The sequence below is a fragment of the Hemitrygon akajei genome, chromosome 22 (assembly GCF_048418815.1).
Source record: "Hemitrygon akajei chromosome 22, sHemAka1.3, whole genome shotgun sequence".
NCBI classification, from domain to species: Eukaryota; Metazoa; Chordata; class Chondrichthyes; order Myliobatiformes; family Dasyatidae; genus Hemitrygon; species Hemitrygon akajei.
This window is the reverse complement of record NC_133145.1, coordinates 15,169,157-15,196,724: the sequence shown is the minus strand read 5'-3', so window position 1 is coordinate 15,196,724 and position 27,568 is coordinate 15,169,157. Positions and strand designations below refer to the sequence as shown.

At 42.8% G+C, this 27,568-nt stretch overlaps 1 protein-coding gene across 1 annotated transcript in view; it reads right to left on the bottom strand.

The window, feature by feature from the left end:
• Positions 1 to 27,568, bottom strand: part of LOC140714922 (transmembrane protein 94-like) — a 190,401-nt gene that overhangs the window by 44,080 nt on the left and 118,753 nt on the right. The window contains exon 24 of the mRNA XM_073026590.1: positions 15,275 to 15,400. Within this exon, the coding sequence (XP_072882691.1) occupies positions 15,275 to 15,400 (126 nt within the window). The remainder of the gene's footprint in view (positions 1 to 15,274; positions 15,401 to 27,568) is intronic.

Genomic DNA, 27,568 nt, shown 5'->3' with positions numbered 1-27,568 from the left:
GCAAATTTTGAAAACCTGCTTCATTATCCACAACGCCACCTACCTTAGTATCATCTGCATACTTACTATCCAATTTACCACCCCATCATCCAGATCATTAATGTATATGACAAACAATATTGGACCCAGTACAGATCCCTGAGGCACACCACTAGTCATCAGTCTCCAACCTAATACAGTTATCCACCATTACTCTCTGGCATCTCCTATCCAGCCACTGTTGAATCCATTTTACTACTTCAATATTAATAACTCAAGATTGAACATTTCTAACTAACCTTCCGTGCGGAACCTTGTCAAAGGCCTTACTGAAGTCCATATAGACAACATGCACTGCTTAACCCTCGTCAACTTTCCTCGTAAGCTCTTCAAAAAGTTCAATAAGATTTGTCAAACATGACCTTCCATGCACAAATCCATGTTGACTGTTCCTAATCAGACCCTATCTATCCAGATAATTATATATACCATCTCTAAGAATACTTTCCATTAATTTACCCACCACTGACGTCAAACTGACAGGCCTATAATTGCTAGCTTTACTCTTAGAACCCTTTTTAAACAATGGAACCACATGAGCAATACGCCAATCCTCCGGCACCATCCCCGTTTCTAATGACATTTGAAATATTTCTGTCAGAGCCCCTGCTATTTCTACACTAATCTCCCTCAAGGTCCTAGGGAATATCCTGTCAGGACCTGGAAATTTATCCACTTATATATTCCTTAAAAGCGCCAGTACTTCCTCCTCTTTAATCGTCACAGTTTCCATAACTTCCCTACTTGTTTCCCTTACCTTACACAATTCAATATCCTTTTCCTTAGTGAATACTGAAGAAAAGAAATTGTTCAAAATCTCCTCCATCTCTTTTGGCTCCACTCTGAATCTCTAAGGGACCAATTTTATCCCTCACTATCCTTTTGCTATTAATATAACTGTAGAAACCCTTCAGATTTATTTTCACCTTACTTGCCAAAGCAACCTCATATCTTCTTTTAGCTTTTCTGATTTCTTTCTTAAGATTCTTCTTACATTCTTTATATTCCTCGAGCACCTCATTTACTCCATGCTGCCTATACTTATTGTAGATATCTCTCTTTTTCCTAACCAAGTTTCCAATATCCCTTGAAAACCATGGCTCTCTCAAACTTTTAAGCTTTCCTTTCAACCTAACAGGAACATAAAGATTCTGTACCCTTAAAATTTCACCTTTAAATGACCTCCATTTCTCTATTATTTCTCGTGAGCAAAGTACTGGAGAGTTTAACATCTGTAGCTGAGCGAAGGGCGCTGAGTAGGCTACGGTCAATTATGGATAACTCTGAACATCCTCTACATAGCACCATCCAGAGACAGAGAAGCAGTTTCAGCGACAGGTTACTATCGATGCAATGCTCCTCAGACAGGATGAAGAGGTCAATACTCCCCAATGCCATTAGGCTTTACAATTCTACCGCCAGGACTTAAGAACTTTTTAAAAGCTATTATTAATGCTTTTTGAGATAGTGATTTAGATGCATATCATATTTTTTACTGTTAAGTATTGTATGTAATTAGTTTTGCTACAACAAGTGTATGGGACATTGGAAAAAAGTTGAATTTCCCCATGGGGATGAATAAAGTATCTATCTATCTATTACATCCTCCAATAAAACAAATTGTCCCAATCCACTCCTTCTAAATCCTTTCATAACTCCTCAAAGTTAGCCTTTCTCCAATCAAAAATCTCAACCCTGGGTCCAGTCCTATCCTTCTCCATAATTATATTAAAACTATTGTGATCACTGGACCCAAAGTGCTCCCCAACACATACCTCCGTTACCTGACTATTTCATTCCCTAATAGAAGATCCAACACTGCCCCTTCTCTAATCGGTACCTTTATGTATTGCTGCAAAAAACTATCCTCCACACATTTTACAAACTCCAAACCATCCATCCCTTTTACAGTATGGGCTTCCCAGTCTATGTGTGGAAAATTAAAATCTCCCACAATCACAACCCTGTGCTTACTACAAATATCTGCTAGCTCCTTGCAAATTTGCTCCTCCAATTCTTGCTCCCCATTAGGTGGTCTATAATACACCCCTATAAGTGTTACTACACCTTTCCCATTCCTCAATTCCACCTAAATAGCCTCCCTAGACAAGCCCTCTATCCTGCCAGAGCACTGCTGTAATATTTTCTTTGACTAGCAATCCAACACCTCCTCCTCTTGTCCCTCCGATTCTATCACACCTGAAGCAACGAAATCCATGAATATTTAGTTGCCAATCACACCCCTCCTGCAACCATGTTTCACTAATAGCTACATCATCATATTTCCAGGTATCAATCCAAGCTCTAAGCTCATCCACCTTTCTTACAATACTCCTAGCATTAAAATAAATGCATTTAAGAAATTCTCCACCTCTTCCTCTCTGTTTATCTCTAACAGTAAAAAGAACTTTACTGTCTTCTTTTTCTTCCTTCTCCCATACATCTGTTCCCACACTCTGGTTCCCCTCCCCCCCTTGTAATTAGTTTAAATCCACTGGAGCCTCTCTAGCAAACCTACCTGCAAGAATATTTGTCCCCCTCCAGTTCAGATGTAAACCACCCTGCTGGAACAGGTCCCACCTTCCCTGGAAAACTGCCCAATAATCTATAAATCTGAAGCCCTTCTTTCTTGCACCATGTCTTCAGCCACGTGTTGATCTGCACTATCTTATTATTTTTAAACCCACCTGCACGTGGCACTGGTAGCAATCCTGAGATTACTATCCTGGAGCTCCTGTCCTTTAACTTGGCACCTAGCTCCCTAAACTCACCTTTCAGGACACTCTCCTACCCACGTCATTGGTCCCTACATGGACCACGACATCCAGCTGCTCACCCTCCCTCTTGAGAATACTGAGAACTTGATCCGAGCCTTACCTCACCTGGAGTGAAGCTCGTACTCAGCCTCTGCTTGCTATTTAAATTCTCCCGCTGCCGCACGGGCCGACTTTCACGTGCTTGTGCAGACATGCCCCGTTCAAACCTCGCCTCTGCCTGTTCTCGCCAAGGCCAACCCACTCTGCCTCAGTCCGCTACGACAATGGCCGCTGTATATGGTGGTCTTTCTTTTAAACTTTTGGCGTGCTACGTTACGTGCCTGCACAGTCTAGCCTCTTTGCCCCGATCAGTTAAAAAAAACAGCGTCTCTCCGAGCTTCTTTTACGTCTTCCCTCTCCGCCTCTTGCTGCGACCTCTCCTCTTGTCGGCCGGTTCATATACTGCGTCAGGAATCCTTCTTGAACACACCTGACAAATTCAGCCCCATCTATCCCCCTTGCACTCAGTAGGTGCCAGTCAATATGAGGGAAGTTGAAATCACCCATAACTACAACCCTGTATTTCCTGCACCATTCTAATTCCTGCTTACGTGCTCCTCAGTGTCCCGAGAGCTATTTGGGGGCTGATAGACTACTCCCAGCAGTGATTGATCCCTTCCTATTTCCGACTTCCACCCACACCGACTCAGTGGACACTCCCTCTGCAGCGTCCTCCCTTTCTACAGCTGTGACACTATCCCTGACCAGTAATGCTACTCGCCCCCTCCTTTCTACCTCTCATCCTATTCTTTTTAAAACACCTCCCGGTGCATGCATCAGCCAATCCTGCCCTTCCTCCAGCCAAGTTTGAGTAATGGCCACAACATCGTAGTTTCATGTACTGATCCATGCTCTAATTACATCCCCTTTATTCCTAATACTCCTAGCGTTGAAATAGACACATTTCAACCATTCTAACTGGTTACATTTATGTTTTGTCCGCTGCCTGTCCTTCCTCAACAACTCAGAACACCGCATCATGGCCTTGTCCTTCTACCCTAATCTCTGCACTCACATTCTGATTCCCACCCCCCTGCCAAACTAGTTTAAACCCTCCCGCCAGGATTTTGGTCCCTTTCCAGTTCAGGTGCAGCCTGTCCTTTTTGTACAGGTCAGACCTTCCCCAGAAGAGATCCCAATGATCCAGAAATCTGAACCCCTGCGCCCTGCACCAACTCTTCAGCCACGCATTCATCTGCCATAACTTCCTGTTCCTACCCTCTCTGTCTCTTGGCACAGGCAGCAATCCCGAGATTACCACCCTTAAGGTCCTGCTTTTTAACTTCTTTCCTAACTCCCTATATTCCTTCTTCAGGACCTCATCCCTACTCCTATCTATGTCATTGGTCCCCACGTGGACCACGACATCTGGCTGCTCATCCTCTCTCCTGAGAATACCGAGAACTCAATCCGAGATATCGCGGACTCTGGCACCAAGGAGGCAACAAACCATCCGGGATTCTTGATCTCTCTCACAGAACCTCTCACCTGTCCCCCGAACTATCGAATCCCGTATCACTACTGCTCTCCTCTTTTCCCTCCTTCCTTTCTGAGCTGAGGGTCCAGTCTCGGTGCCAGAGACACGACCACTACAACTTGCCCCTGGTAGGTCATCGCCACTCACAGTATCCAAAACAGTATACTTATTGTTGATGGGAAAGGCCACAGGGGTGCTTGCTCTTTCTGTCTATTCCCTTTCCCTCTCCTGACAGTCACCCAGTTACCTGACTTCTGATTTTTAGGGGTGACTGCCTCCCGAATTTTCTGAAGTTCATCCAGCTCCAACTCCACTGACCGCTCACAGTCCTTGTGAATCTTTTCAGCACCATTTCAAGCTTAACAAGATCCACCCTACAGCTTGGTGACCTGAACTGCACACAACACTGCAAGTACAGAACACTGACATGTACATTTATAACACGCCCTCAACAGTCTGGCTGATGAAGACAAGCATACCAAATGCCTTTTTCACTGACTTATCACCTTTGTGGCCACTTTCAGGGAAATACATACATGCATCCCAATGCCTGTGTTCCATAACACTTTCCAGAACCCTGCCACTCACACAACAAATGAGTTAACTTCCATCTGCAAATCTTTGGCCCACTTTTCCAGTTTACTGTCCTCCTTCACTGTTCACAAATGTACTAAAGCACACCAACTGCAATCTCACCCAAATTGTTAATAGGGATGACCACCAGTGGTCACAGGCTTCCAATTTGAAAAAACAACCCATCACTACCAACCTCTGACTGTTATTACCAAGCCAATCTTCTATTCAATTGGCTAACGCACTCTGGATCGCATGTGATCTAGCATTCCAGGATAGCCTACCATATGAGACATTGTCAAAGGCCTCGCTAAAATCCATGTAGACATCTACTGCTGTTTCCTCATTAATCATCTCTTCAAACAACACAAATTCATGACTAATTATTTCCCATGCACAAAGCCATGCTTCCTATTCCTAATCTGTCCTGGCCTTTCCAAATGTAGGTAGATCCTAACTCTCTGAATCCCTTCCGTTAACTTTTCCACCACTGATGTTAAAATTGCTTACATATAATGAACCATCTATTTTCAAGCATGGATACCAGAAGGGGTCAAAGAAAACCTAAGCCTGTATGCAACAGATGTATTGAAACAATTTAATTTTCAAGGATATGAACTAAAATTATAACATATTTGTTCCAGAAGCATAAAGTGAGCTTTGCTGATTGTCAGAGCCCAGGTACAACTTACAGAAAGCTATTGTAAGCGAAGTAAAGCTATTTTGATTTAAGATAGAGATGCAATTGGATGCACATCAATTGTGGTAGACTTTGCATGCCATTACTTCCTATAAGGCAAAACCTAACATCATAAACAGCTGTGATGCTTCACTCCCAGGTGAACTCAATACCTTTTATGCACACTTTGAGAAAGAGAATTGGATTATACTTGTGTGAATATCTGCAGCATCTGGCAACCCTACATTATCTGCCTTGGAGGCCAAAATCAGAGTAAGTTTCAAGTTTCCCTTGCAAGGCATCAGGTCCCAATGGTGTACCTGACCTGATATTGAAAACCTGTGACAAACAACTGGCTGTGTGTTCAAGACATCTTCAATCACTTATTGCTGCAGTAGGAGGTTACCATCTGCTTCAAAAGACCATCAATCATGCTGGTGCTCAAGAAGAGCACTGTGAACTTCCTGGTGGGGAGGTTTGCTAAGGTTATTGGGGAGAATTTAAACTAGAATTGCTGGGGGGTGGGAACCGAACTGAAGAGACTGAGGAAGAGGCAGTTGGCTCACAAATAGAGAAAGCTTGAGTACAGTGCAAGAGAGTGCAGGTGATAGCAAAGGGACGTGTACAGACCAATGGTTTGAGATGTATCTATTTTAATGCAAGGAGTATTATGAACAAAGCAGATGAGCTTAGAGCGTGGTTCAGTACTTGGAGCTATGATGTTGTGGCCATTACAGAGACTTGAATGGCTCAGGGGCACGAAAGCTCAGGGACAGGCTTTAGATGTTTCAGAAAGGACAGGGAGGGAGGTAAAAGAGGTGGGGGTGTGGCACTGTTGATCAGAGATAGAGTCACGGCTGCAGAAAAGGAGGGTCATGGAGGGATTGTCTACAGAGTCTCTCTGGGTGAAAGTTAGGAACAGGAAGGGGTCAATAATTCTACTGGGTGTTTATTATAGACCACCCAATAGTAACAGGGAGATCAAGGAACAGACTGATTCTGGAAAGGTGTAATAATAACAGGGTTGTCATGGTGGGAGATTTTAATTTCCCAAATATGAACTGGCATCTCCCTAGAGCAATGGGTTTAGATGGGGTGGAGTTTGTTAGGTGTGCTCAGGAAGGTTTCTTAACACAATATGTAGATAAGCCTACAAGAGGAGAGGCTGTACTTGATCTGGTATTGGGAAATGAACCTGGTCAGGTGTCAGATCTCTCAGTGGGAGAGCATTTTGGAGATGGTCATCACAATTCTATCTCCTTTACCATAGCATTGGAACAGACAAGTCAGGAACATAAAATGGGAACAGATATTGTCAGGGTAATGTATGCAATAAATGTGGTAAATGTTCAGGGGATATTTGCGTGGAGTTCTGCATGGGTACGTTCCAATGAGACGGAAAGAATGGTAGGGAACAGGAAAGGCAGTTGTAAATCTAGTCAAAAAGAAAAGCTTACTAAAGGCTTAATAAAACTAGGTATTGATAGAGATCTAGAAGATTATAAGTCTAACAGGAAGGAGCTTAAGAATTAAATTAGGAGAGCTAGAAGAGGCCATGAGAAGGCCTTGGCAGAGAGGATTAAGGAAAACCCCAAGATTTAAAGAGCAAGAGGATAAGATGTGAGAGAATAGGACCAATCAAATGTGACAGTGGAAATGTGCGTACGGAATCGGAGGAGATAGCAGAGGTACTTAATGAATACTTTATTTCAGTATTCACGTCGGAAAAAGGACCTTGGCGATTGTAGGGATGACTTACAGCGGACTGAAATGCTTGAGCATGTAGATATTAAGAAAGAGGATATTAAGGTACTCCATGCAAGGCTCATTAAAGTAAGGAAGCATGGGGATATTGATTTGTGGATCCAGAACTGGCTTGTCCACAGAAGGCTGTAGAGGGGTCATATTCTGCATGGAGGTCAGTGACCAGTGGTGTGCCTCAGGGATCTGTTCTGCGACTCCTACTCTTCGCGATTTTTATAAATGACCTGGATGAGGAAGTGGAGGGATAGGTTAGTAAATTTGCTGATGACGCAAAGGTTGGGGGTGTTGTGGATAGTGTGGAAGGCTGTCAAGAGGTTACAGCAGGACATTGATAGGATGCAAAGCTGGTCTGAGAAGTGGCAGATGGAGTTCAACCAAGATAAGTGTGAAGTGGTTAATTTTGGTAGGTCACGTATGATGGCAGAATATAGTACTAATGGTAAGATTCTTGGCAGTGTGGAATATCAGAGGGGTCTTGGGGTTCGAGTCCATAGAACATTTAAAGCTGCTGCGCAGGTTGACCCAGGCATACGGTGTACTGGCCTTCATAATCGTGGGATTGAGTTTAGGAGCTGAGAGGTAACATTGCAGCTATATAGGACAGAGCTCAGACCCCACTTGGAGTACTGTGGTCAGTTCTGGTCGCCTCACTACAGGAAGGATGTGGAAACCATACAAAGGGTGCAAAGGAGATTTACAAGGATGTTGCCTGGATTGGGAAGCATGCCTTATGAGAATAGGTTGAGTGAACTCGGCCTTTTCTCCTTGGAGCGATGGAAGATGAGGTGACCTGATAGATGTGTATAAGATGATGAGAGGATCGTGTGGATAGTCAGAGGCTTTCTCCCAGAGCTGAAATGGCTAGCACGAGAGGGCACAGTTTTAAGGTGGTTGGATGTAGCTACAGAGGAGATGTCAGGGGTAAGTTGTTTTTTTATTAAAAACGCAGAGAGTGGTGAGTGTGTGGAATGGGCTGCCAGCGATGGTGGTGGAGGTGGATACGATATGGTCTTTTAAGAGACTCCTGGATAAGTACATGGAGCTTAGAAAAATAGAGGGCTATGGATAACCTTAAGTAATTTCTAAGGTAAGGACATGTTCAGCACAGCTTTGTGGGCCAAAGGGCCTGTATTGTGCTGTAGGTTTTCTATGTTCTAACATCCTTAATGCTATCGCCCAGTAACCATCAATCATACTGGTGCTCAAGAAGAGCAGGGTGAAATTCCCCAACGGCTATTGCCCAGTAGCACTCAAATCTACTGTGATGAAGTACTTTGATTGGTTGGTCAACTCCTGCCTAAGGACCTGGACCTATTGCAATTGCCTATTGCCACAACAAGTCTACAGCAGTGGCTCTCCACTTGGACTTGGACCTCTTCCTCACTCACAATCAACACAGACACACTTCAAGTATGAAGACTTAGCCCAGTGCTCTACTCATCCTACACTTATGACTGTATGGCTAGGCACAGCTCAAACTCCATCTATAAATTCACTGATGACAACTGTTATTGGCAGAACGTCAAGGAGACTTACAAGAGTGAGATAGATCAGTGGGTTGAGTGATGTCACAACAACCTCAAACTCAATGTCAGTAAGACCAAGGAATTGATTGCGGAATTAAGTGGCAAATGGGTGAATACACACCAATCCTCATCAAGGGGTCAGCAGTGAAAAGGGTGAACAGCTTCAAGTTGCTGGGCTTTAACATCTCAGAGAATCCATCCTGATGCAAATAAGGGGTATACAGGTGTCCCCCGTTTTTTGAATGTTCGCTTTACGACACCTCGCTGTTACGAAAGGAGGATCTTATTGAAATGTATAAAATTCTAAAGGGATTGGACAGGCTAGATACAGGAAATTCTAAATTTGTGTATATTTACAAAATACAATTAAGTTGGTCAGTAAAACTATTGAAAATCTTTTCTTTGTACTTTTGTCAGTTAAATAAAGTTTCATGTGAATTAACATATCACAGATTTTTGTTTCTATTGCATTTTGGAAAATATCCCAACTTTTCTGGAAATGGGGTTTGTAAATTCCAGCAAGTAGAAGCCTAGTTGATCCAGTCTTTCTTCATATGAAAGTCCTGCTATCTCAGGAATCAATCTGGTGAACCTTCTTTGTACTCCCTCTATGGCAAGAATGTCTTTCCTCAGATTAGGGGACCAAAACTTCACACAATACTCTAGGTGCGGTCTCACTAAGGCCTTGTACAACTGCAGTAGAACCTCCCTGCTCCTGTACTTGAATCCTTTTGCTATGAATGCCAACATACCATTTGCCTTTTTCACCGCCTGCTGTACCTGCATGCCCACTTTCAATGACTGGTGTACAATGACACCCAGGTCTCGTTGCACCTCCCCTTTTCAGCCACCATTCAGATAATAATCTGTTTTCCTGTTCTTACTATATGCAAAATGTAATGCGTTTTATTGTAAGTACCATTGACAGAGAGGGCAACTCCAAAGCATCACTGCGAGAGATCTGGAAAGAGTACAATATAAAACTGGCAATTGCCAACATTGGAGATGCTCTCGATAGACTAACAGTCTTGATCAGAAATGCCGTTTGGAGGAAACTATGTCCCAAAACAGTGAACGATTTTAAAGGCTTCAAACCATCAACAATAAATACAGCCATGGTGAGTTTGGCTAAGGAGGCTGGGTTTGTGGAAGTTGACGAAGATGATGTTGAAGAGGTTTTGGCATCCCATGACCAAGAACTGACAGATGAAGAGCTGATACAATTGCAAGGGGAAAGGATAACAATTGAAACCGAACGCAGTAGTGAACAGCTCAAAAAAGAAGTCGCCCAGGAACTGAACATGAAGCAAATGTGTGAGATTTTCGCTGCAACTGACAACGCTGCAATGATCGCAGAAAAGTATAACTTTAATTTTGAAAGGGTATGTAGGATTAAGGCATATTTGCAGGATGGTTTGAATGCTTACAAAGAACTGTATGATAGAAAAATGCGTGAGGCTAAGCAGTCAAGCATACTGTTGTTTTTCAAGCCTTCCACATCAGCCACAGCAGATGACGAACCTCGACCTTCAACATCAAGGCAGGCAGACATAGAAGGTGACCTGCCTGCCCTGATGGAAAAGATGACGATGACACCCCAGTCTCCCACCACTCCAACCTCCGACAACTCAGCCTAACACACCATCATCAGTGAGCTCGCTGTCTTCCCGATTCCGGTAAGTGAAACTACACTGTACACACATTATTTCTACTTTATATAGTGTTACGAATGAGAAGCAACTCTGATGGGCAGAAGGGCACAGAATCGCCAATGCCTGCCCCCCCCTTTTTGAGAATCGCAAAATCGTTATTATTTCGGGTCTGATACCCAGGAAATGAGAGAGATACACAGCATGTCAGTAATGAGAGAGAGAGACAACGTCAGAATACACAAGGTGGAATGTCTCCTATTGACAAAGAGAGAGATTACTGCTATTGTCTCTTGAAGGAGGAATTGTGTATTGGGTACTGTACTATTCATTGAAACCCCTCAGAGGGCAGCCAGAGTGGTCTGGTTGAGGGATTGCATCATCCAAACCTGATTGACATCCGAGACCCCGTGAGTGGGGATAAAAGGAGGGTCTGTGGAACACCCCTCAGACGCACCAGGAGAGACGCTACGAGACCGGTGGGGGCTTGTGTGTGTGTCCACCCTTGCCTGGGTGACGAGTCCTCCACGGAACGGTCTAGCTAAAGGATGGATACGGATCAAGATCGTAAAAAGAAAGTCGGCAAGTTTTTCTCTCTCTCTCTCCAACAATTGCCAACACAGTGATCAACAACGACTGCAGCCTGTATGAACTGAACTGAACTTTATATTTCCATCGGACAATTCATTATCCCCTAGACAACGATAGAGCTTATTTCTTATTGATTATTATTATACCCACACTTTTAGGTTTAGTATTGATGACATATATTAGCTGTATATTTGCATTGTTATTATTTTTGTGTATTTTTACTAATAAATACTGTTAAAAATAGTATCATCAGACTTCAACGGATACTCCTATCTTTGCTGGTAAGACACCCAGTTACGGGGTTCGTAACAATTGGCTGTGTATTTTTTATGTGTTACTTGGTATGATTTGGCAGCTTCATAGATTAAAGGTTACTGGAGAGAGTGCTTCAGCTGAGAGGGCCTGCGTGAGATTTTCGTTACCGTGGACAGTGCTGTAATGATTGCAGAAAAGTATTTCTACTTTATATAGGCTGTGTATTTATCATATCATTTCTGCTTTTAATATATGTTACTGGTTATTTTAGGTTTTATGTGTTATTTGGCATGATTTGGTATGTTAATTTTTGCGTGTGCCAAAGCTCACAGATTTTTCCCATATAAATAAATGGTAATTGCTTCTTCACTTTAAGACATTCCGGCTTACAAACCATTTCATAGGAATGCTCTACCTTCGGATAGCAGGGGAAACCTGAATTCTGCATGGAGGTCGGTCACCAGTGGAGTGCCTCAGGGATCAGTTCTGGACCCTTACTCTTCGTGATTTTTATAAATGACCTGGATGAGGAAGTGGAGGGATGGGTTAGTAAATTTTCTGATGACACTAAGGTTGGAGGTGTTGTGGATAGTGTGCAGGGCTGTCAGAGGTTACAGCAGGACATTGATAGGATGCAAAACTGGGCTGAGAAGTGGCAGATGGAGTTCAACCCAGGTAAGTGTGAAGTGGTTCATTTTGGTAGGTCAAATATGATAGCAGAATATAGTATTAACGGTAAGACTCTTGGCAGTGTGGAGGATCAGAGGGATCTTGGGGTCTAAGTCCATAGTACGCTCAAAGCAGCTGCGCAGGTTGACTCTGTGGTTAAGAAGGCATATGGTGTATTGGCCTTCATCAACCATGGAATTGAATTTAGGAGCCGAGAGGTAATATTGCAGCTATATAGGACCCTGGTCAGACCCCACATGAAGTACTGTGCTCAGTCTGGTCGCCTCACTACAGGAAGGATATGGAAGTCATAGAAAGGGTGTAGAGGAGACTTAGAAGGATATTGCCTGGATTGGAATGGGCTGCCAGCAACTGTGGTGGAGGCGGATATGATAGGGTCTTTTAAGAGACTTTTGGATAGGTACATGGAGCTTAGAAAAATAGAGGACTATGGGTAAGCCTAGTTATTTCTGAGGTAGGGGCATGTTCGGCACAACTCTGTGGGCTGAAGGGTCTGTATTGTGCTGTAGGTTTTCTATGTTTCTAAGGCAGCGGCACTCTTAATTGGTATGTCACTAAATAATCTAGCAAACTTCTACAGATTTACTGTGTAGGGCATTCTGACTGGTTCCATCACCACTTGGAGGCTCCAATGCACAAGATCAAAAACACTTCAGAGTAGACTCAGCCAGCTTCATCATGGACATTAGCTTCAAGACCATCAAGAAATCAAGAACATCTTCAAAAGGCAGTGTTTCAAGAATGCAGTACTCATCATTAAGGGTTCACACCATCCAGGACATGCCCTCTTCTTATTACTATGATCAGGGAGGATGTACAGGAGCTTGAAAACCACACTATACATCTTAGCTTTTTCCCCTCTGCCATCAGATTTTTGAACAGTCCATGAACACTACCTCACCATTTTTTTTTTGCACTATTTTTAATAATTTCTTATTATAATGTCCTGGTTTCCTGAAGGAAAAATCACACCTGCTAAATCTGTGAGGACAGACAAAGAAGCATTAGTGAGACTTTCAGAAAGCCTTTGACAAGGTGCCACACATGAGGCTGCTTAACAAGAAAACAGCCCATAATATTACAGGAAAGATACTAGCATGGATAGAAGAATGACTGGCAGGAGGCAAAGAGTCAGAATAAAAGGGCCATTTTCCAGTTGGCTGCCAGTGACTAGCGGCGTGATGCAGAAGTCGGTGTTGGGATCAGTTCTTTTCACGTTTTATGTCAATGATTTGGATGAAGGAATCATCCAAATCATTTGCTTTGTGGCCGAGTTTGCAGACAATACGAAGAAAGGTGGCGGGCAGGTAGTGCTGAGGAAACAGGATGTCAGATTGGGAAAATGGGTATAGAAGTGGCAGATGGAAAATAATGTAGTGAAGTGCACAGTCATGCGCTTTGGTAGAAGGAATAAAGGTGTAGACTATTTTCTAAATGGGGAGAAAGTTTAAAAAACAGAGGCGCAAATGGACACTGGAGTCCTCATACAGTATTCACTGCAGGTTAAGTCAGTGATAAGGAAGACTAATGCAATATTAGCTGTCATTTTGAGAGGACTAGAACACAAAAGCGAGGATGTTATGTTGAAGCTTTAAAAGGCATTGGTCAGACCAAATTTGGGAGTACAGGTTTCCCCCACTATCCAAAAGTAGAGCATTTCTATGAAACCTTTCGTAAGCCGAAATGGCGTAAAGCAAAGAAGCAATTACCATTAACTTATATGGGAAAATTTTTTTGAGTGTTTACAGACCCAAAAAAAAACAACCAAATCATAACAAATAACGCATAAAACCTAAAATAACACTAACATATAGTAAAAGCAGGAACGATAATGATAAATACACAGCCTATATAAAGTAGAAATAATGTATGTACAGTGTAGTTTCACTTACCAGAATCAAGAAGACAATGAAGAAGACACTGGAAGGGTCACACATTTTTCTATCATACAGTTCTTTGTAAGCACTCAAAACATCCTGCAAACCTGCCCTAAACCTACAGGCCCTTTCAAAATTAAAGTCATACTTTTCTGCAATCATTACAGCACTGTCAATCATAGCAAAAATCTCATGCAGTTCAAAGCTATGACGGCTTGATGCTGAGTGTTTGTTTTGCTGAGAGCAAAACAAACGCTATTTTCGCTACTCTCACTGCCTCTAGAACGACTCGCTGCAAAACAAACGCTGAAAGCTATTTTTGCCTTTTCTCGTAAAAGCGAAGTGGCATAAAGCAAACCTTAGTAAAATGGGGGATACCTGTATTATGAGCAGTTTTAGGTCTGTTATCTAAGAAAAGATGTGCTGGGCATTCGTGAGTTCATAGAATGATCCCACGAATGAAACGATTAGAATATCAGGAATATCTAATGGCTATGGACCTATACCCACCGGGGCTTAGAAGAATGAGGAGGATCTTATTGAAGCCTATCGCATATTGAAATGCCTAGATAGACTGGATGTGGAGAAGATGGTTCCTATAATAGCCTCAGAATAGAGGGACATCATTTAGAACAGATATTAGGAGAAAGTTCTTTAGCCAGAGGGTGGTGAATCTGTGGAATTCATGGTCACAAATGGCTGTCCAGGCCCAGGCATTGGGTATGTTTAACGCACAGGTTGATAGGTTCTTGATTTATTAGGGAGTCAAAGGTTACAGGGAGAAAGCAGGAAAATGGAGTCCAGAGGGATAAAAAATCAGCCATGATGGAATGGCAGAGCAGACAATGGGCCAAATGCCTAATTCTGCTTCAGTCGTATGGCCTAGCAATTTTTAAAAATGTAGTGCACTGTACTAATGCTGCAAAACAACAAATTTTATGGCGCATGTCAGTGATAATAAACCTGATTCTGATGTGCACAAAATACTGAGAAACTTAGCAAGTCAGACAGCATCTATGGAGTGAAGTAAACAGTCAATGTTTCAGGCTGAAACTCTTCACTAGGACTGGAAAGGAAAGGGAGCAGAAGCCAGAAGGCAAGGAGAGGCGAAGAAGCTGAGAGGTGATAGATGCAAGTGATAAGGGGCTGGGAAGGAATCTAATAGGAGGGAACAGTGGACCACAAAGAAAGAACATGTATTACAGGTTACTATTGTTAATATGAACTACTAAAACATTATTATTTTTGATGTTTTTCAAGATTGGTAGGTCAGACTTTTAGCATAATAGGCACAGAAAGATTTTTAAATAATTTACGGGGGTGGGGGGTATGTCTCACCTTTTTTGGAATGGATAGAAAATTCTTTCCTGTTGCCACTGTCATCACCGAACTGTCTGGCGGTTTCCCCAACAAAGAAGCACTAATGACAAAACAAAAATAACAATGAAATCTCAGCTTAGTTGCCTACTTTTTAACATGCTTTTTCTCCAAGATGTTCACCATCTACTTTGTCTAAGTTGCTGTTTGCATTTACACATTTCCAACACATAGAGCTTCAACCAGTATCCAGTTTGAGTCACTTCATGAGGGCATTGGTAGATCGATGTTAAATTGCTTGAAAATGATCAATGTATGCTGATCAGAGACAGGCAATCTTTGATGTGGCAAAGTCCCCTATAAAGAGACTTTTAAACATGTAAACTGCCCTTTCCAAAACCAAAATAAAATTAAAATAGTTGAGAACAATAAAAGGTGATCAAGCCAAGTTAAAATTCTCATGGGGCCTTGCAGGAACAATAGGTGCTATGTGCAGTGTCCTGTGTACAGTTGATAACGTACTTTAGCCCTGGAGGAATGGAATGCTGTTTTGTTTGGATATATTCATGTATGGTTACATGATAATTAAACATGAATTTGATTTTTCCCTGGCTAGGATACCTGGGATCTAAAATACAGATCAAAGCATGTTTTCAAGCAGAGTTTGGGGAATTGTCTACCCAAGAGGATTAAGTCAGCAGTTGGGTTTAGAAGATTTTTAGATGCAGATCAATCGGTGCAGCGGCCATCGTTGGAGTGGACTGAGGCAGAGTGGGACGGCTTTGGCTCAATCAGGCTTTGGCGAGAACAAGCAGAGGTGAGGTTGAACAGTGCACGACTGCGCAAGTGTGTGAAGGTCAGCCTCTGAGATCAGCGAAGGAATTTAAAAAGTGAGCAGAAGCTGAGTACGCACTTCACTCCAGGTGAGATAAGGCTGGGTAAGCTCCTTTAATTAATCTAATTAGATTAGGAGTAGGTAATGGAGGCAGCAGTTGAGTGCTCCGTTTGCAGTGTCTGGCAGGTCAGGGTGAACACAGCTATCCCTGATGACTACACCTGCAAAAGGTGCATCCAGCTGCAGCTCCTGACAAACCGTGTTAGGGAACTGGAGATGGATGAACTTCGGATTCAGGCAGAGGCTGAAATAGACAGGAGTTTCAGGGAGAGTCACCCCTAGGAGTCAGGAGACAGGTAGTTGGGTGACTGTCAGGAGAGGGAAGGGGAATAGACAGGAAGAGCAGATCACCCCTGTGGCCATTCCCATCAAAAATAAGTATACTGTTTTGGATACTGTTGGTGGGGTCGACCTACTAGGGACAAGCTGCAGTGGTTGCGACTCTGGCACTGAGACTGGACCCTCAGCTCAGAAGGGAAGGAGGGAAAAGAGGAGAGCAGTAGTGATAGGGGATTCTATAGTTAGGGGGACAGATAGGAGCTTCTGTGGAAGAGATCGAGAATCCCGGATGGACTGTTGCTTCCCTGGTGCCAGGGTCAGCAATATCTTGGATCGAGTTCTCAGTATTCTCAAGAGGGAGGGTAAGCAGCTGGATATTGTGGTCCATGTAGGGACCAATGACATGGGTAGGAATAGTGAGGAGGTCCTGAAAGGTGAATTTAGGGAGCGAGGCACCAAGTTAAAGGACAGGACCTCCAGGATAGCAATCTCAGGATTGCTACCAGTGCCACGTGCAGGTGGGTTTAGAAATAGTAAGATAGTGCAGATCAACACGTGGCTGAAGACATGGTGCAGGAGGGAGGGCTTCAGATTTATAGATAATTGGGCAGTTTTCCAGGGAAGGTGGAACCTGTTCCAGCAGGATGGTTTACATCTGAACTGGAGGGGGACAAATATTCTTGCAGGTAGGTTTGCTAGAGAGGCTCCAGGGGATTTAAACTAGATACGAGGGGGGAGGAGAACCAGAGTGTAGGAACAGATGTATGGGAGAAGGAAGAAAAAGACAGTAACTTTTTTGTACTGTTAGAGATAAACAGAGAGGAGGTGGTGGAGAATTTCTTAAATGCATTTATTTTTTTTATTGGTTTTTTTATGCATTTTCTACAACACTACAGATAAGAAAAAACCCCAAACCAAAATAAAAAAATTAATACAGTGCAAAAATAAACATACAATAATAATATAATACAAAAAAGATAATTGAGAAAGCACCCAAATTGAAGTCATGTAAAGTTAGTATCCTCCCCAAGCCCCACAGCAAAAAAAAACTCCAGACCAACCACAACACAATATAGAGAATATAAATCAGGACATTCAAACCCCCAAAACTGTAAATACACTTAAAAACAGAAGATAATAATGCCTACTACCAAAAAAAAGAGCTGAAAGTAAGGGACTGAAAAAAAAACCTTAATTAAGAGGAAGGTTATGAAAGTACTCAATAAAAGGTCCCCAGACCTTATGAAACTTTATATCTGAATTAAGAATTGAATAATTAATTTTTTCAAGGTCTAAACAGGACATAATATAATTAAGCCATTGAGCATGCGTGGGCGGGACAACATCTCTCCATCTAAGGAGGATTAAACATCTAGCCAGGAGAGAAGCAAAAGATAATATTCGACACTTAGTCGAACTCAAACGTATATCTGTCTCACCCAAAAAACCAAACAGAGCAGTTAAAGGGTTAGGTTCTAAGTGGTGATTCAGAATACAGGATAAAGTTATAAAAACGTCTTTCCGAGATTTGGGACTCGATTCTCAAATCGGTTAATTCAACCTCTCTTTGTGCTCGCCATTGCCTTTTACAGTTTAAGATTGTTCATAGAGCCCATATGTCTAAATCTAAATTATCTCAATTTTACCCTAATATTTGTCCTCTTTGTGATAAATACAAAAGGGGTGAGGCTTCTCTTATTCATATGTATTGGTCCTGTCCCGGCTTAGAGAAATGCATTTATTTTAATGCTAGGAGTATTGTAAGAAAGGTGGATGAGCTTAGAGCATGGATTGATACCTGGAAATATGATGTTGTAGCTATTAGTGAAACATGGTTGCAGGAGGGGTGTGATTGGCAACTAAATATTCATGGATTTCGTTGCTTCAGGTGTGATAGAATCGGAGGGACAAGAGCAGGAGGTGTTGCGTTGCTTGTCAGAGAAAATATTACAGCGGTGCTCTGGCAGGATAGATTAGAGGGCTTGTCTAGGGAGACTATTTGGGTGGAATTGAGGAATGGGAAAGGTGTAGTAACACACAAGGGCGTATTATAGACCACCTAATGGGGAGCAAGAATTGGAGGAGCAAATTTGCAAGGAGATAGCAGATATTTGTAGTAAGCACAGGGTTGTGATTGTGGGAGATTTTAATTTTCCACACATAGACTGGGAAGCCCATATTGTAAAAGGGATGGATGGTTTGGAGTTTGTAAAGTATATGCAGGATAGTTTTTTGCTGCAATACATAGAGGTACCGACTAGAGAAGGGGCAGTGTTGGATCTCCTGTTAGGGAATAAAATAGGTCAGGTGACAGATGTATGTGTTGGGGAGCACTTCGGGTCCAGTGATCACAATACCATTAGTTTCAATATAATTATGGAGAAGGATAGGACTGGAGCCAGGGTTGAGATTTTTGATTGGAGAAAGGCTAACTTCAGGAGATGCGAAAGGATTTAGAAGGAGTGGATTGGAGCAATTTGTTTTATGGGAAGGATGTAATAGAGAAATGGAGGTCATTTAAAGGTGGAATTTTGAGGGTACGGAATCTTTATGTTCCTGTTAGGTTGAAAGGAAAGGTTAAAAGTTTGAGAGAGACATGGTTTTCAAGGGATATTGGAAACTTGGTTCGGAAAAAGAGAGATATCTACAATAAATATAGGCAGCATGGAGTAAATGAGGTGCTCGAGGAATATAAAGAATGTAAGAAGAATCTTAAGAAAGAAGTTAGAAAAACTAAAAGATACAAGTTTGTTTTAGCAAATAAGGTGAAAATAAATCCGAAGGGTTTCTATAGTTATATAAATAGCAAAAGGATAGTGAGGAATAAAATTGGTCCCTTAGAGAATCAGAGTGGACAACTATGTGTGGAGCCGAAAGAGATGGGGGAGATTTTGAACAATTTCTTTTCTTCGGTGTTCACTAAGGAGAAGGATATTGAATTGTGTAAGGTAAGGGAAACAAGTAGGGAATTTATGGAAACTATTGACGATTGAAGAAGAGGAAGTATTGGTGCTTCTAAGGAATATAAAAGTGGATAAATCTCCAGATCCTGACAGGATATTCCCTAGGACCTTGTGGGAAGTTAGTGTGGAAATAGCAGGGGCTCAGACAGAAATATTTCAAATGTCATTAGAAACGGGGATGGTGCCGGAGGATTGGCATAATGTGGTTCCATTGTTTAAAAAGGGTTCTAAGAGTAAACCTAGCAATTATAGGCCTGTCAGTTTGACGTCAGTTGTGGGTAAATTAATGGAAAGTATTCTTAGAGATGAATATATAATTATCTGGATAGACAGGGTCTGATTAGGAACAGTCAGCATGGATTTGTGCATGGAAGGTCATGTTTGACAAATCCTATTGAATTTTTTGAAGAGGTTACAAGGAAAGTTGACAAGGGTAAAGCAGTGGATGTTGTCTGTATGGACTTCCGTAAGGCCTTTGACAAGGTTCCACACGGAAGGTTAGTTAGAAAGGTTCAATCGTTAGGTATTAATATTGAAGTAGTAAAATGGATTCAACAGTGGTTGGATGGGAGATGCCAGAGAGTAGTGGTGGATAACCGTTTGTCAGGTTAGAGGCCGGTGACTAGTGGTGTGCCTCAGGGATCTGTCCAATGTTGTTTGTCATTTACATTAATTATCTGGATGATGGGGTGGTAAATTGGATTAGTAAGTATGCAGATGAAGCTGAGGTAGGTGGCGTTGTGGATAATGAAGTAGGTTTTCAAAGCTTGCAGAGAGATTTAGACCAGTTAGAAGAGTGGGCTGAACGATGGCAGATGGAGTTTAATGCTGATAAATGTAAGGTGCTACATTTTGGTAGGAATAATAAAAAAAGGACATACATGGTAAATGGCAGGGCATTGAAGAATGCAGTAGAACAGAGTCATCTAGGAATAATGTCTCCCATCCACTCCTAATGTACTGGTTAGGCACAGGAGTACATTCAGCCAGAGACTCATTCCACCGAGATGCAACACTAAGCATCATAAGAAGTCATTCCTGCCTGTGGTCATCAAACTTTACAACTCCTCCCTTGGAGTGTCACCCTGAGCCAATAGGCTGGTCCTGGACTAATTTCCACTTGGCATAATTTACTTATTATTATTTATGTATGGTTTTTATATTGCTATATTTCTACACGATTCTTGGTTGGTGCGACTGTAATGAAACCCAATTTCCCTCGGAATCAATAAAGTATGTCTGTCTGTAATGGTGCATAGTTCCCTGAAGACCCTGAAGATGGAATCTCATGTGGATAGGGTGCTGAAGAAAGCTTTTGCAATAACACACATAAAATGCTGGTGGAACACAGCAGGCCAGGCAGCCAGGAGAAGCACTGTCGATGTTTCGGGCCAAGACCCTTCGTCAGGACTTTTGGTATGTTGGCCTTTATAAATCAGAGCATTGAGTATAGGAGTTGGGATGTAATGTTAAAATTGTACAAGGCATTAGTATGGCTGAATTTGGAGTATTGTGTACAGTTCTGGTCACCGAATTATAGGAAAGATGTCAACAAAATAGAGAGAGTACAGAGAAGATTTATTAGAATGTTACCTGGGTTTCAGCACCTAAGTTACAGGGAAAGATCGAACAAGTTAGGTCTTTATTCTTTGGAGCGTAGAAGATTGAGGGTGGGCTTGATACAGGTATTTAAAATTATGAGGGGGATAGATAGAGTTGACGTGGATAGGCTTTTTCCATTGAGAGTAGGGGAGATTCAAACAAGAAGACATGAGTTGAGAGTTAGGGGGCAAAAGTTTAAGGGTAACACGAGAGGGAATTTCTCTACTCAGAGAGTGGTAGCTTTGTGGAATGAGCTTCCAGTAGAAGTGGTAGAGGCAGGTTTGGTATTGTCATTTAAAGTAAAATTGGATAGGTATATGGACAGGAAAGGAATGGAGGGTTATGGGCTGAGTGCGGGCCAGTGGGACTAGATGAGAGTAAGCGTTTGGCACGGACTAGAAGGGCTGAGATGGCCTGTTTCCGTGCTGTAATTGTTATATGGTTATGCTGCTGAAATGAAGGATTAGTCATAATGTTACTGTATGGCTGAGCAGGTTTAAGAGACTGAATATCCTTCACCTGCTTCCATTACCCAGTGTCACATACAGAGACTAAACTTCAGATCACTAGTACTGAAGTCACAGAGTTTTGCTTGCACCGTCTTTCCAGTGGCTGTCAAAGTATCTATAGCGGAATTAACTCAGGGATATAATACCTCTGCTTCCAATCAATAACTCACAAGAACTTTTCAGATCTTATAAATTCAGTTACATAAAAACCTATGAGCAGAGGAAACTTTATGCCTAGAGAGAATATAATGTGGCAAGGAGGAAGACCTCCACTGTGTGGCTGAGGGATTGGAGCAAGGGGCAGGGATTCAGATTTCTGGATCATTGGGACCTCTTTTGGGGCAGGTGTGACCTGTACAAAAAGGACGGATTGCACTTGAATCCCAGGGGGACGAATATCCTGGCGGGCAGGTTTGATAGAGCTGTTGGGGAGGGTTTAAACTAGTCTGGCAGGGGGGTGGAAATCAGAATGTGAGTGCACAGATTAAGGTAGAAGGACAAGGGCATGATGCTAAGAGTTCTGAGTTGATGAGGAAGGACAGGCAGGGGACAGAACATGATTGTAGCCAGTTAAAGGGGTTGAAATGTGTCTATTTTAATGCTATGAGTATTAGGAATAAGGAGGATAAACTTAGAGCATGGATTAGTATGTGAAACTACAATGTGGCATTACTGAAACTTGGTTGGAGAAAGGGCAAGATTGCATGATGCAGGTCCCAGGGTTCAGGTGTTTTGGAAGGAATAGGATGGGAGGTAGAAAAGTGGGGGGGGGGGGGGGTGAGTGGCATTGCTGGTCAGGGATAGTATCACGGCTATAGAAAGGGAGGACGCTGCAGAAGGAGTATCCACGGAGTCAGTCTGGGTATAAGTCAGAAATAGGAAGGGATCAATCACTGTGCTGGGAGTAGTCTATCGGCCCCCCAAATAGCGCTCGGGACACCGAGGAGCAGATAAGCAGGCAGATATTAGAATGGAGCAGGAAATACAGGGTAGTAGTTATGGGTGATTTCAACTTCCCTCATATTGACTGGCACCTCCTGAGTGCAAGGGGGATAGATGGGGCTGAATTTGTCAAGTGTGTTCAAGAAGGGTTCCTGACACAGTATGTGGACCAGCCAACAAGAGGAGAGGCTATTCTGGATCTAGTTCTGGGTAATGAACCTAGTCAGGTGACAGACCTCCTGGTGGGGGGAGCATTTTGGTGAGGGTGACCACAACTCCCTTAGCTTCAGCATAGCTATTGGAAAGGGATAAAATTAGACGAAATGGTCAAGTGCTTAATTGGAGAAGGGCTAATTTGAAGGGATGAGGCAGGAACTAGCCAGAGTAAATTAGAAACAGATTTTCAAAGGGAAAGCACAGAAGTAATGTGGGAGAAGTTTAGGGACCACTTGAGCTGGGTTCAGGATAGGTTTGTCCCACCGAGGCAAGGAAAAAGGAAGCACCTGTTAGATATAAGAAGCAGGAAGTAGGAGGGGCTTATGAGAAATATAGGGTAGCCAGGAAGGAGCTAAAGAAAGGACTTAGGAGAGCTCGAAGGGGGCATGAGAAGGCCTTGGCATGTAGGATTAAGGAGAACCCCAAGGCGTACTATGTGTATGTGAAGAACAGGAGGATGACAAGAATGAAGGTGGGACTGCTAAAGGATAAAGAGGGCAACATGTGCCTGGAAGCGGAGGAGATTGGGGAGGTCCTAAATTAATACTTTGTTTCAGTATTCACAAGTGAAAAGGATCTTGATCAGGATGAGGTCGAAGTAGAGTGTGCCTGTGTGCTGGACAATGTGGAGATTAAGGAGTAGTAGTGCTGGATTTTCTTAAAAACATTAAGATTGATAAATCCCCAGAGCCGGATATGATACACCCCAGGTTGTTGTGGGAATTGAGAGAAGAGATCGCTGGAGCATTAGCTACAATCTTTGAATCCTCTTTGGCTACAGGGGAAGTGCCGGAGGACTGGAGAATGGCAAATGTAGCTCCCTTGTTTAAAAAAGGTAATAGGGACAAACCTGGGAACTATAGACCAGTGAGTCTTACATTGGTGGTATGCAAACTACTGGAAAGGATTTTTAAGGATAGGATCTACAAGCATTTGGAAAAGTACAGTCTACTCATGGATAGTCAACATGGCTTTGTGAAGGGAAGATCGTGCCTCATGAGCCTGATTGAGTTTTTTGAAGAGGTAACAAAAGAAATTGATGAGGGTAGGGCAGTGGATGTGGTCGACATGGACTTTAGCAAAGCATTTGACAAGGTCCCTCATGAGAGACTCATCCAGAAAGTCATGAGGCATGGGATAAGTGGAACCTTGGCTGTTTGGATAAAAAATTAGCTTGAAGGAAGAAAGCAGAGGGTAGTTGTGGAAGGAAAGTATTCTGCCTGGAGGTCGGTGACTAGTGGAGTGCCGCAGGGATCTGTCCTGGGACCTCTGCTATTTGTGATTTTTATAAATGACCTGGATGTAGAGGCGGAAGGATGGGTGAGTAAGTTTGCGGATGACACAGATTGGAGGAGTTGTGGATGGAGCTGTAGGTTGTCGAAGGTTACAAGAGGATATAGAGAGGCTGCAGAGTTGGGCAGAAAAATGACAGATGGAGTTCAATCCGGACAAGTGTGAGGTGATGCATTTTAGAAGGACAAACCAGAAGACTGAGTACAGGATTAATGGTCAGTTGCAAGTTGGAGCAAGGTTAGCAGAGCTGGTACTTTTCTCTTTGGAGCATAGAAGAATGAGAGGGGACTTGCTAGAGGTCTACAAGATTATGAGAGGTGGATAGTCAGTACCTGTTTTGCAGGGCACCAATAGCAAACACCAGAGGGCATATGTACAAAATTAAGGGAGAGGAGTTTAGGGGAGACATCAGGGGTAAGTATTTTTTACACAGAGGGTTGTGAGTGCCTGGAATGACTTGCCAGCGATGGTGGTGGAGGCTAAAACATTAGGGGTATTTAAGAGCCTCTTGGACAGGCACATGGATAAAAGAAAAATGGAGGGTTATAGGGTAGTGTGGGTTTAGTACTTTTTTTTAAGGATTATATGGGTCGGCACAACATGGAAGGCTGAAGGGCCTGTACTGTGCTGTAGTGTTCTATGGTTCTATGCATCTAACCAAGGGGTGTCTAATAAAACTACCAAGAAGAGTTCAGTAAAATAACTAGTGGTCTTATTCCTCAGTTAGGGATGGTTACAGTGCAAACACAAACCATGTTCTACCAAAAGCTCAAGTACTATTAAATTGCCTTGCGTGTGCAGGTAAGCAGTAGAATCTGTGGAGTGTTGATGGTTCATATAGGTACCCGATGGTCAGTGTGGACTCCAGGATTTAAGAACCTGTCGCCATGCAATTTGATTACAACACCTCAATAACTCATAGAAACCTACAGCACAATACAGGCCCTTCAGCCTGCAAAGTTGTTCCGCACATGTCCCTGCCTTAGAAATTACTAGGGTTATTCATAGCACTCTATTCTTCTAAGTTCCATGTACCTATCCAAAAGTCTCTTAAAAGACCCTATCATATCCACCTCCACCACCGCTGCTGACAGCCCATTCCACGCACTCACCACTCTCTGCGTAAAAAAAAACTTAGCCCTGACAACTCCTCTGTACCTACTGCCCAGCACCTTAAACCTGTGCCCTCTTATGGCAGCCATTTCAGCCCTGGGAAAAAGCCTATGACTATCCACATGATTAATGCCTCTCATCATCTTATACACCTCTATCAGGTTGCCTCTCATCCTCCTTCACTCCAAGGAGAAAAGGCCGAGTTGATTCAACCTGTCTTCATAAGGCATGCCCCCCCCCCCCCCCAATCCAGGCAACATCCTTGTAAATCTCCTCTGCATCCTTTGTATGGCTTCCACATCCTTCCTGTAGTGACGCAACCAGAACTGACCACAGTACTCCAAGTGGGGTCTGTCCAGGGTCCTATATAGGTGCAATGTTATCTCTCGGCTCCTAAATTCAAATCCATGATTAATGAAGGCCTTCTTAACCAGAGACAACCTGTGCAGTTGCTTTGAGCGTCCTATGCACTCGGACCCCAAGATCACTCTGATCCTCCACACTGCCAAGAGTCTGACCATATTCTGCCATCATATTTGAACTACCAAAATGAACTACTTCACACTTATCTGGGTTGAACTCCATCTGCCACTTCTCAGCCCAGTTTTGCATCCTATCAATGTCCCGCTGTAACCTCTGATAGCCCTCCACACTACCCACAACACACCCAGCCTTTGTGTCATCAGCAAATTTACAAACCCATCCCTCCACTTCCTCATCCAGGTCATTTATAAAAATCACGAAGAGTATGGGGTCCCAGAACAGATCCCTGAGGCACACCACTTGTCACCGACCTCCATCTACAACCACTCTTTGCCTTCAGAGGAAAAGCCAGTTCTGATCCACAAAGCAATGTCCTCTTGGATCCTATGCCTCATTACTTTCTCAATAAGCCTTACATAGGGTACCTTATCAAATGCCTTGCTGAAATCCATATACACTACATCTACTGCTCTTCCTTCATCAATGTGTTTAGCCACATCCTCAAAAAATTCAATCAGGCTTGTAAGGCACGACCTGCCCTTGATAAAGCCATGCTGACTATTCCTAATCATATTATACCTCTCCAAATGTTCACAAATCCTGCCTCTCAGGATCTTCTCCATCAACCTAGCAACCACTGAGGTAAAACTCACTGGGTCTATAATTTCCTGGGCTACATCTACTCCCTTTCTTGAATAAGGGAAGAACATCCGGAACCCTCCAATCCTCCGGAACCTCTCCCGTCCCCATTGATGATGCAAAGATCATCACCAGAGGCTCAGCAATCTCCTCCTCACCTCCCACAGTAGCCTGGGGTACATCTCATCTGGTCCAAAAGCTCCAGCACATCCTCTTTCTTAGTATCTACATGCTCAAGCTTTTCAGTCCACTGCAAGACATCACTACAATCACCAAGATCCTTTTCCATTGTGAATACTGAAGTATTCATTAAGTACCTCTGCTATTTCCTACGGTTCCATACACACTTCCCCACTGTCACACTTCATAGGTCTTATTCCTTCATGTCTTATCCTCTTGCTCTTCACATACTTATAGAATGCCTTGGGGTTTTCCTTAATCCTGCTCGCCAAGACCTTCTCACGGCCCCTTCTGGCTCTCCTAATTTCCTTTTTAAGCTCCTTCCTGTCAGCCTTATAATCTTCTAGATCTCTAACATTACCTAGCTCTCTGAACCTGCTTGATAAAAACATTCTTAACCAATGCCACTTAAACAAACTTTCTTACAATATACTGGTGTTTTACCTTTTCCACTAAAATTAAAATAAGCAAAAGATAATTTATTTGCTGATTTCTCAATGATCATATAACAAAAGGCCTTTAACATTATCATGGAAAAGGACAGAATCAGAGAGAAGAGGAAAATTTTTAATTGAGGAAGGGCAAATTATGAGGCTATAAGGCTAGAATTTGCAGGTGTGAATTGGGATGATGTTTTTGCAGGGAAATGTACTATGGAATGTGGTCGACGTTTAGGGATCTCTTGCAGGATGTTAGGCATAAATTTGTCCCGGTGAGGAAGATAAAGAATGGTAGGGTGAAGGAACCATGGGTGACAAGTGAGGTGGAGAAGCTAGTCAGGTGGAGGAAGGCAGCATACGTGAAGATTAGGAAGCAAGGATCAGATGAGTCTATTGAGGAATATAGGGTAGCAAGAAAGGAGCTTAAGAAAGGGCTGTGGAGAGCAAGAAGGGGGCATGAGAAGGCTTTGGCGAGTAGGGTAAAGGAAAACCCCAAGGCATTCTTCAATTATGTGAAGATCAAAAGGATGACAGGAGTGAAGGTAGGACCGATTAGAGATAAAAGTGGGAAGATGTGCCTGGAGGCTGTTGAAGTCAGTGAGGTCTTCAATGAATATTTCTCTTCGGTATTCACCAATGAGAGGGAACTTGATGACGGTGAGGACAATATGAGTGAGGCTGATGCATGATGAGTTCTGGAGCATGTTGATATAAGGGAGAGGAGGTGTTGGAATTGTTAAATTCATTTTCATTTTCAAATT